Here is a 10980-nt window from a genome sequence, read left to right as displayed (position 1 = left end):
TACTCTCTGTTTCCTGTCCTTTAATTTGTTTGTAATCGACAAAAGGACACTACATCCTATCCCATGACTTTTTAGTTTTCTTAGAAGACTCTCATGAGAGACTTTGTCAAGCACCTTCTGAAAATCCAAATACACTACATCTACCTTTATCCACATGTTTATTAATCCCTTTAAAAAAATGAAGGACAAATTTATGAGGCAAGACTTCCCTTGGATAAATCCATGTTGTTTGTGTTCCATTAAACCATGTCTTTAATTATGCTCTGTGATTTTGATCTTTAGAATAGTTCCCACTATTTTTCTTGGCACTGAAGTCAGACTCACTGGTCTATAGTTTCCCAGATCGCCCGTGGAGCACTTTTTAAATATTGGGGTTACATTGGCCACACTCCAGTCTTCAGATACAATGGATAATTTTAATGATAGATTACATATTTTAACTAATAGATCAGAAATTTCATTTTTTTAATTCCTTCAGAACCCTGGGATGCATACCATCTGGTCCAGGTGATTTGCTACTCTTTAGTTTGTTGATCTGGCCTACTACAACTCCCAGGTTCACATTGATTTGATTCAGTTTATCTGACTCATCACCCTTGAAAAACATCTCTGAACTAGTATCTCACATCATCCTCATTAGTAAACACAGAAACAAAGAATTTATTTTGTCTTTCTGCAATGGCCTTATCTTCCCTAAGAGCCCCTTTAATCCCTCGGTCATCGGTCCAACCAACTCCCTCACAGGTTTCATGTTTCAGATATATTTTAAAAAGTTTTTATTATGAGTTTTTGCCTCTACAGCTAACTTCATTTCAAATTCTCTCTTCGCCTGTCTTATTAAAGTTTTAAACTTAACTTGACAATGCTTATGCTTTTTCCTATTTTCTTCAGATAGATCTTTCTTCCAATTTTTGAAGGATGGTTTTTTTTTGGGCTAAAATAGCCTCTTTTACCTCACCTTTTAACCATGCTGGTAATAATTCTGCCTTTCTTCCAAATATGTGGAATACACCTGGACTACACTTCTAAATTGTATTTTTAATCAATGCCCATTCCTGTTGAACACTTCAACAGGCATGGGCACTTTTAAGCTTTGCAGCTGCACTTTTTAGTTTTTTCTAACAATTTTCCTCAGTTTATCTAGGTTTCTCTTTTGAAAATTTAGTTTTAGAGCTGTAGATTTACTTATTGTCCCCCTTCCAGTTATTCATTCAAATTTGATCATGTTATGATCACTTTTGCCAAGTGGCCCCACCACCGTTACCTCTTTCACCAAGTCCTGCATTTCACTAAGAATTAAATCTGAATTAGCTGCCTCTCTCATTGGCTCCTGAAACAATTGCTCCATGAAGCAGTCATTTATTCCACCCAGAAACTTTATGTGTGTAGCATTTCCTGATGTTACATTTATCCAGCCAATATTGGGGTAATTGAAATCTCCCATTATTGCACTGCCAAACTGGTTAGCTTACCTGATTTCTCTTAGCATTTCATCATCTATCTGACCATTTTGTCCAGGTGGACGGTAGTATACTCCTATTACTATAACCTTACCCAACAGGTGCGCACATGTTATAAAATCGGAGGTTGGCACGCGCAAGGGGGTGCACACTAGTGCATCTTGCATGTGCCGATGCCCACAGCCTTCCCCAGTTCCCTCCCAGTCTGCTTAATTGGAGCAGACTGGGAGGGAACTTTCTAACCCTCTAACCTAACCTCCCTTCCCCTCTCCTAACCCTCCCAACCCCTAGCCCTATTCTAAACCCCCCGACCTTTGTTTTACCTTTTCGCTAGCAGCCTGTTGGCACGCAGTCCTCCGACACAGCGGCAAATAGCCCCGCCCCACCCCCGCTTTGAAAATCTGTCCCATAGGTTCTACTGAGCATTTGGGGTAGATTTTCAAATGTTACGCGCATGTATCAATGTGTGCGTGCTACCTGGCGCGCACATATGGACACGTGATTTTATAACGCATGTGCTCACGCATGTATGTTATAAAATTTCAGGTCGGCATGCGCAAGGGGGGTAGACTAATGCAAGTATGCACGGTGATGAATCAGGGCCTTCCCCAGTTCCCTCCTGGTCTGCTCCAATTAAGTGGACTGGAAGGGAACTTCCGAACCCCATAGCCTAACCTCCCTTCCCCTTCCCTTCCCCTATCCTACCCTTCTCCTATCCCTATCCTAAATACCCCCAAATTTCTTATCTTACCTTTTACTGCTACTTCCTAGCAGGAGCAAGTTGTGAGTGCTGGCACCCTGCCAGCATGCAATCCCCTGGCACAACTGCAAATGGCTGCTGTGCTGGGCGCCTCTAGCCCCACCCCCAGATTACCCCACCCAACAAACTGCCCATTTGGCTAGCCCTAGGTCTTGCACATGTGGCCAGGCCAATTTTCAAAGGGCCTGGCCACGCGTGTAAACCCTGGGTTTTTATGCGTGTCAGTTTTTAAAATTCGACCCTTAGTCTCTTGTATGATCTTTATCCTGTTGGACTCTATATCCTCCCAAACATAAAGTTCCACACCCCCACCAAAATAATCCTCCCTATCATACAGATCGATACTCTAAGGCCGCGGTAGAAACAGTGCGGCAGTGTCAGGCGCACCCTCGTTCCCCGCACGCACAGTTCTCTTCACCTACCGCTCGATACTCTCTTCAAATTGCATGCAAATGCATGCCGCGGCTGCGAAGCCTTAGGCAAGCGTTAGGCCCGCGCAACCCATTTTACTGTATAGAGCGCCTATACAGTATCCTGGGTTCGTGGGCCTAACGCTTCACGGCCGCGCTGGTATCTGTCATTTCAAATGTCATTTGAAATGACATTTGAAATGACAGGTAAAAGGAAGTGGACAGTTATGTTCCCCGATGCTCGGCAAACTTTCCCCCAGCCCCCGCTCACCTGCCCTGGCCCCGTCCGGTCTCCGGTGCAGCCCCAGTCCTGTCCCCTCCTCCCGAAGCAAAAAAAAAAAAAACCCGAAAAAGTAGCAAGGCTCGGGCCTGCTACGGTAGTCCCTTCTCCCTTCTCCTCTCCTCCCAATTTCGGCGCTCAAGGCGGCTGGGTGGGCGTGCATTCATCCAGGCAGAGGGAGCCGGTGGCGAAAGCGGCCTCCGGCTCCCTCTGCCTGGATGAATGCACGGCCCCCACCGGCAGTGAAAGAATGCCCGTGCGATAATGACATATAGTGCATATTTAAATGACATATATTGCATATTTAAAGCATTGATGAAGTGTTGCTTAGCCTGTTTATGTTGTCATTTAGTATGCACAGTGGGCCAAAATGACTTACAGGCCGATACAGTAAAGCGCGGCCGCAGTTACCCTGTTTCTAACCCGCTTTGGATGCACAATTTGGACGCGTAAGGCAAACCCGCGATTCAGTATCCGGTTTTACGTGTCCTTACTGCTTGCCTAAATGGGAGCGTATCCCTCTCCGCCCGCCGCATGTATATGATATGTAAATGATCGATTTAGGTATTCCCTCCGATACAGTAACGTGCGCCCAGATTATCGCCCTTTTAACCAGCTTATTTGCCGTGTCTTTAACCTGCATATTTCCCACCTACCCTGACCCTGGCATTAGTGTGGTGTTCAGTCAGCTTCGTACCGAACAGCACCATGGACAACATGAATATTATTGCTCTGGTGCTATTTTTCATTCGGTTGAGAAGCAGAGTGAGAAATGCTCGAAATGCTCGGCAGATTCGAGAGGCGAACCGGGGAGCCCAGCAGCAAGGAGACCCCATCCAACCGGAGAACCCAGCAGCAAGACCAGAGGAGGTATGTGATATGTTTCGATTCAACTGTTCCATCCATCCACATCTGTGGGCATCTCAGAGGCTCCAGAGATGGATGCGGTCCAGTGGAGACATGGACGCCTCTACGTACGCTGGAGAGATGGGCGTCCTTTATGCTTCGTGAGGCTCCGGGTCCAGCGGAGACATGGATGCCTCTACGGACGCTGGAGAGATGGGCGTCCTTTATGCTTCGTGAGGCTCCGGGTCAAGCGGAGACATGGACGCCTCTATGGACGCCGGAGAGATGGACGCCTCTACAGACGCTGGAGAGATGGGCGTCCATTAGGTGTCCTGAGGCTCCGGGTCCAGTGGAGACATGGACGCCTCTACCGATGCCTATATGGATCCTCTACAGACACCTATACTGAGCCTCTAAGGATGCCTATACGGAGCCTTCCTCCTGCATCTAGAATAAAGCTGTAGAAGACGCTAAAATAAGAACGCATAGCTGATTTAAGAATACAAACGTGAGACTACAGTGTTGCAGATCCATGTATGTATTATTAAATAATTTTTATGTGCTGCCAGTCAAACTGTACACCAGAGTCCACTGTGTTGCATGCCCATGTATGTGTATGTGTTGTTAAAGGATTTATATTTGTGTTCATCTATTAATTTCTATTAATTAATCTATTAATTTTGCGTGTTTGCCTCTGTTGTATTCCATGCAGGCAGAGCACCGTGCCATCGGCACACCAGGCCATCAGCAGGCCATCGGTAGGCCAGGATGTTTCATTCGCACACGGACAACTCTGTTTGGCAGGTGTGAGCGAGATGTTGTCCGAACCTACCGGCTGAGTTCACGGGCAATCTTGTTCCGCTATGAAGATCTGTGCTGCAACCTAGACCCCCAGGCCAATCGCCATGATGCTGTGCCAGGATTGGCTAAACTTCTCGGTGCCTTAAATTTTTTTGGTACTGGAAGTTTTCAAAACCCCGTGAGTGTCGTTGCAGGTATGACACAGGCCTCCGTTTCACGGCATCTGTCACAGGTGTTGAAGGCCATGATGAAGCGCATGAGGAAGTACATCGTCTGTCCTACGGATCCAGCTGAGCTGCAACAGATCCGCAGTGGGTTCATGGGTATTGTGGGGATTCTGAACATGTTGGGTGCTATCGACTGCACTCTTATTGCGTTTACCCCCAAGTCAGAAGAAGAGAGTGCTTTCCGGAATCGCAAGCACTTCCATGCCATGAATGTGCAAGTGGTTTGCGAAGCGCACCTTCAGATTCTAAATCTTGTAGCGAAGTATCCTGGGAGCTGCCATGATGCCTACATTCTCGCACATTCTGCTCTGGGGACACAATTCACAGAGGGAAAGTACGGTGAAGGTTGGCTACTTGGTAAGTGACAATGGCTACTGCCTGGGATTCTATTTGTCATGTGTTCAGGTCTGGGGATGTTCTGGATGATAGGTATACTGTTATGTTTATGATGTCATGTTATGTTTATGATATGTTTATGATGTTTGGCGCTGCGAAGTTGTTTTTGATGCATTCCGGATTATTGATCCTATAGGTGATGGCAGCTACGGCTGTAAGCCCTGGTTGTTAACTCCACTCCAGTCCCCACACATGGCCACCGAAAAATGCTACAATGAGGCTCATGGCAGCACCAGAAATGTTATTGAGTGCATTTTTTGAGTTCTGAAGGGGCGTTTTTGATGTCTGGATTGCTCTGGGGGAGCCCTGCAGTACAGTGCAGAAAAGGTGGTGAGCATATTTGTTGCCTGCTGCACGCTACACAACATTTGTCATAGATTTGGTGTGGTTGCAGAGGTTGACGAAAACTTGCCACCAGATCCACCTGTGGAGCTGGCAACTGAAGCAGACATCACTGCACGGGGTCATGATGTCCAACGAAGGGTCATCGAAAGTTATTTCTCTTGCAAATTATTACATGTCATACATTTGTTTTCCTAACTGCTCTTATAGGACCACTCCTGTCTACAATGCCCCATAATGATGTGGCGCTTTCATTGTAGTTCATCGCTGTGATTAATTGTAGATATTAATCATTTCTCTACCTGTACGGCCTATTTACTCTTGTCTTGTTTTTCTTTTTGTTTCAGAAGTTGAGATGGATCTATTTAAAAATTCACCCCTCAGAACAGAACATATAACAGGAAGATGACCCCATCCATCAAACCCTTTACAATTCACAAAGGTTTTCATTGTATCCATATTTTGTTAAATGGTATTTGTCGATGTAGGAAATGTGCAAATGTTAAAACTTTGTCAACCCATTGAAACCTGAGTTATTCTTTCATCTTATATGGACATCTTGGCCTTTTCCTGCCACCAAAATATTGACAATAGTCTAGGGTTTTTAATGGTTGAATTTAGATCCCTTGATGTGTTAAATCGATATAAAGTTTACAAACATTTTACCGACATTTATTTTTCCATGTATGAATATGAAACCTTTTACCTGCAATAAAATCTGTTTGTTAAGGGTCCATTTACATTTCGTGAAGTGTTACATCAATAATGTGTGTCTACCCATTGTATACAACATTCTTGTCTTTCCCTGTCTTTTATACTCTTGCATGTGGAGTGCCCCTCCAGCACCAAGGATTTCCCCCCCCCCCCCATGCCCTACTCCTGCCATCTGTGCCTTCATTCCAGACCTAGGGGATGGGGTGACATCAACATTAGGAACACGGTATGTCCCCTGCCAACCGCAATGACAATGATGCTTTTATTCCCCCCTACTACATGGTCTCTTCCCTTGCCATACCCATCCTATCCCCCATGTATAAACCTATAAGAATTTTAAATTTTGCTATTATGCTATGTTGTAATATTGTAACCTTTGATTACTTAACCCCTTTCGTACATTTGAAATGATGGATGTCACATTAAAGGATATGTAGGTAAATTGCAAAAAATAACTTTATTGAACATTTTAAGAATGGTTGAAGGAACGAAAAGCTGAGGCTACTTCTTGAATTGCGCCTATCAATTCCGCCATACTTTCTCTTGTTGTATTTACTTGAGCAGCCATCATTTCTCTTATTGCAGCCATCCCTGAGTTGAGGTCGGCTTTCAGCCACCGCACTTCCTGGAGGAGTTGTTCATTATGACGATCCTGATGTGAGGTTATTCCACTCAAAAATTGCTCACTCAGGCCATCATTATCAAAAAGTAACAGTTTGAGGTCCTGCATCACTGGCACAGTTTCCAGGATAAGTGGAGATTCAGCCAGTAGCTGGGATGGTTGTGGATCAACAAATGTTTTCAGGGGTGCTGAATTCTGGGGGTCCAGGGGAACTTCTGGTGCTTGGCTGACAGGCACATCAAACAGATTCAGTGTTACCACGTCCTCTGTTGACATCTGTTGGCTGGGGGAGTCTGCGCTCGACATCTGGAAGATGAATTCATGGGTCTGGCTGGATTCATCACTGTTAACATCGCCATTGCCATTGTACGTTGTTTCTGTGAATAAAGATATAGAAAGAGGTTACAGTCATTCCATAAGCTGGGAAGGGTGCATCGGAATTTATAGCAGTACCATTGTCATACTAAATTTCAATATATATGTTATCGAACAAGAATTCTTAGGAAAAGCACAGAGAGACGTGACATATTAGCTAAATTCTATCAGATAGTATTACCATAAGTATGGTGACAGTAGGGCAATCAATCACGCACATCTAGGAATTACTGTTGGAGAAAATCTAAAACCAAGGAAAGATAAAAAGCGATCACACATCGGTCAACCACTCGTGACCCATAAGTGACCCATACAACACTAACAAGATTTATGTACATGCATACCTCCACATGCTGCCGAGTCAGCGCCATACTGCGTCTGCACGCCCACCACGATCTCCGGCCTGACAGTTCGGAGAACCATTTCTTCCACCTGCGTGAGCACGATGTTACACGGAGGCCCTCCACCGGTCCTCTTTGCAGAGGCGTCGATTTTAGAGGCCTTCTCTTTGACCTCTTTTCTGGTTTCACGCCACCGGTGCTGCACCTGTTTAACATCCCTGGCCACGACAGAAAGGGCGCACACATCCTGAGCGATCTTTTCCCAAATCATTTTCTTGCTGGACCACGAAACCTTCGACCGGAAAAGAACTTTATATTTCTCGCAGACGGCACGGCACAATACTTCTTTGTCTTCATCTCTAAAGCGAGCATTATGGGTTCGCTTTATGCATGGCTGGCTCGCACTTGTGCCTTCCTGTTGTTCCTGCTCCACTGCATGATCCTCAACCTGAGCGATTGTGCACTTTCCTGGCATAATAAAACCTAAACGTTAAAAAAAGAGCACGTGATTAATGAACAACATGATGGAAAGTAACTAAATCAGTACTAATAACATATTCTAGAAAATATTGAGGCCCATGTATGGCATCAAGCAACAGCCAGAAGTGCCTTCCAGTACTGTTTTCTGGTCTCCGGACTCCACCTCTACCCATGCAATGTTTTCAGGGCATCATTGTCTGAATCGGAGAAAATAACAAGGGGGAAAGTTAATGATAGTGATGAACATTTACCTAATAAGAGCAAAGGAACAGGGCACAATGGAGAGCATACAGCCAAGAGTCTAAACCTAAACATCAACAACTGAATAAATGCAAAGAAGAGGGTAACATACAGGTACTGCAAATAACAAACATCAAAAATAGAATGTTCCCTAAGAAGAGGGGCACGTATACAGCAAACACTCACCATGAAAATCATAAACAAACAAATAATAACCGGAAAGAAGAGGCGAACAAAATATATTGCAAACAGGAAAATAAAAAACAGACCTTCCACCATGGATACTGAGGCCATGGAGGCCCGCAAGAAAAAGGCAGGAACGTCCATGTTCACCGGCCATTTTACTTTCCAATGTCCATGGCCAGCGTGAAAGCAAAGGGACGCCGAATTCTAGGCTTCCTCCATGAGCGCCCAAGCCTAAGCGCATAGAAAAGAGTACCATGGGCGCACAGAGCAACACAAGGGACGCCAAATTCTAGGCTTCCTCCATGAGCGCTCAAGCCTAAGCGCTTAGAAAAGAGTAGCATAGGCGCACGGAGCAACACAAGGAATGCCAAATTCTAGGCTTGAGCATATGTCGGAAACAAAGAAGCATGCATTGCTATGCTTACCTGCTGAAAGCCTTGACAATCTCCCCATAGATATCAGATGAAACAGATGTACACGGTGTGTCCTAGTCCAAAACAAATTTGAAAGGGACTTTTCCATTCAGAGAGGCAACTTATATACACGTACATGGTAGGATTATGATGCTGTGCTGACCAATTGGAAACTCCAGTTTCAAAACCAATTTGAAAATCCAGTTCTGACTAATTAGAAACTCCAGTTTCAAAACCAGTTGGAAACTAGGGATGTGAATCGTGTCCTCGATCGTCTTAACGATCGATTTCGGCTGGGAGGGGGAGGGAATCGTATTGTTGCCGTTTGGGGGGGTAAAATATCGTGAAAAATCGTTAAAAATCGTTAAAAATCGAAAAATCAAAAAATCGAAAAACCGGCACATTAAAACCCCCTAAAACCCACCCCCGACCCTTTAAATTAAATCCCCCACCCTCCCGAACCCCCCCCCCAAATAACTTAAATAACCTGCGGGTCCAGCGGCGGTCCGGAACGGCAGCGGTCCGGAACGGGCTCCTGCTCCTGAATCTTGTCGTCTTCAGCCGGCGCCATTTTCCAAAATGGCGCCGAAAAATGGCGGCGGCCATAGACGAAAAAGATTGGACGGCAGGAGGTCCTTCCGGACCCCCGCTGGACTTTTGGCAAGTCTCGTGGGGGTCAGGAGGCCCCCCACAAGCTGGCCAAAAGTTCCTGGAGGTCCAGCGGGGGTCAGGGAGCGATTTCCCGCCGCGAATCGTTTTCGTACGGAAAATGGCGCCGGCAGGAGATCGACTGCAGGAGGTCGTTCAGCGAGGCGCCGGAACCCTCGCTGAACGACCTCCTGCAGTCGATCTCCTGCCGGCGCCATTTTCCGTACGAAAACGATTCGCGGCGGGAAATCGCTCCCTGACCCCCGCTGGACCTCCAGGAACTTTTGGCCAGCTTGTGGGGGGCCTCCTGACCCCCATGAGACTTGCCAAAAGTCCAGCGGGGGTCCGGAAGGACCTCCTGCCGTCCAATCTTTTTCGTCTATGGCCGCCGCCATTTTTCGGCGCCATTTTGGAAAATGGCGCCGGCTGAAGACGACAAGATTCAGGAGCAGGAGCCCGTTCCGGACCGCTGCCGTTCCGGACCGCCGCTGGACCCGCAGGTTATTTAAGTTATTGGGGGGGGGGTTCGGGAGGGTGGGGGATTTAATTTAAAGGGTCGGGGGTGGGTTTTAGGGGGTTTTAGTGTGCCGGCTCACGATTCTAATGATTTATAACGATAAATCGTTAGAATCTGTATTGTATTGTGTTCCATAACGGTTTAAGATGATATTAAAATTATCGGACGATAATTTTAATCGTCCTAAAACGATTCACATCCCTATTGGAAACTCCAGTTCTGACCAATTGGAAACTCCAGTTCAGACCAATTGGAAACTCCAGTTCCAAAAAGGCGGGAAAAATGGCGGGAATGTCCATGTTCAGCATTGAATGCCTGAAAAGTTCCGCTATAGGAACATGGCGAACCAAAGGTACGCCTAATTCTAGGATTGAGCGCCCGAACAGTTTGTAGCGATAGGGACATGGCGGAACCAAAGGGACACCTAATGCTAGGCTTCTGCGTCTGAAAAGTTCCGCTGTAGGAACATGGCAACCAAAGGCACACCGAATTCTAGGATCGAGCGCCCGAACAGTTTGTAGCGATAGGGACATGGCGGAACCAAAGGGACGCCTAATGCTAGGCTTCAGCATCTGAAAAGTTCCGCTGTAGGAACATGGCGAACCAAAGGGAAGCCTAATTCTAGGCTTCATCCTTTAGCCATGGACAGTTTGTTGCAGTATGGACATGGCGGAACCAAAGGGATGCCTTAACGGGGCCGGAAGCAGGTGGCAGGGTGCTTGCACGTGTAATGCCACGCCCGGATGGCCATTTTGTTAAAGATTTTCACGATGCCGAGAGGGCAGATGCCGAACTTCACAGACGGGGATGTCAGGTTGCTGGCATCCCTCATTGTCACAGATAAGCGCCACCTCTTCTTCACCCGTGGGCACCCGTGGGAGCAGGACAGGGCCGACGAGGCCTGGCGTGCGCTCCGGGCCAC

The 10980-nt window shown here is 46.4% G+C and overlaps 1 protein-coding gene across 1 annotated transcript; it reads left to right on the top strand.

The window, feature by feature from the left end:
- The first annotated feature begins 3691 nt into the window (after positions 1-3691).
- Positions 3692-5441, top strand: LOC115088609 (putative nuclease HARBI1). The gene is made up of 3 exons (XM_029596869.1): positions 3692-3780; positions 4561-5141; positions 5317-5441. The coding sequence occupies exons 1-3, from the start codon at positions 3692-3694 to the stop codon at positions 5439-5441; spliced, it is 795 nt and encodes a 264-aa protein (XP_029452729.1).
- The last annotated feature ends 5539 nt before the right edge of the window (positions 5442-10980 follow it).

This window comes from Rhinatrema bivittatum, chromosome 3, assembly GCF_901001135.1.
Source record: "Rhinatrema bivittatum chromosome 3, aRhiBiv1.1, whole genome shotgun sequence".
NCBI classification, from domain to species: domain Eukaryota; kingdom Metazoa; phylum Chordata; class Amphibia; order Gymnophiona; family Rhinatrematidae; genus Rhinatrema; species Rhinatrema bivittatum.
Note: the sequence above shows the minus strand (reverse complement) of the source record. Positions and strands in the feature narration are given on the sequence as shown.

Excerpts from the sequence above, each read along its gene's own strand:
- LOC115088609 (XM_029596869.1), top strand. The coding sequence starts at position 3,692 with ATGCTCGGCAGATTCGAGAGGCGAACCGGGGAGCCCAGCAGCAAGGAG. Across the intron at positions 3,781-4,560 it reads CAGCAGCAAGACCAGAGGAG|GTGTGAGCGAGATGTTGTCC; the intron begins GTATGTGATATG and ends TCTGTTTGGCAG. Across the intron at positions 5,142-5,316 it reads CGGTGAAGGTTGGCTACTTG|GTGATGGCAGCTACGGCTGT; the intron begins GTAAGTGACAAT and ends TTGATCCTATAG.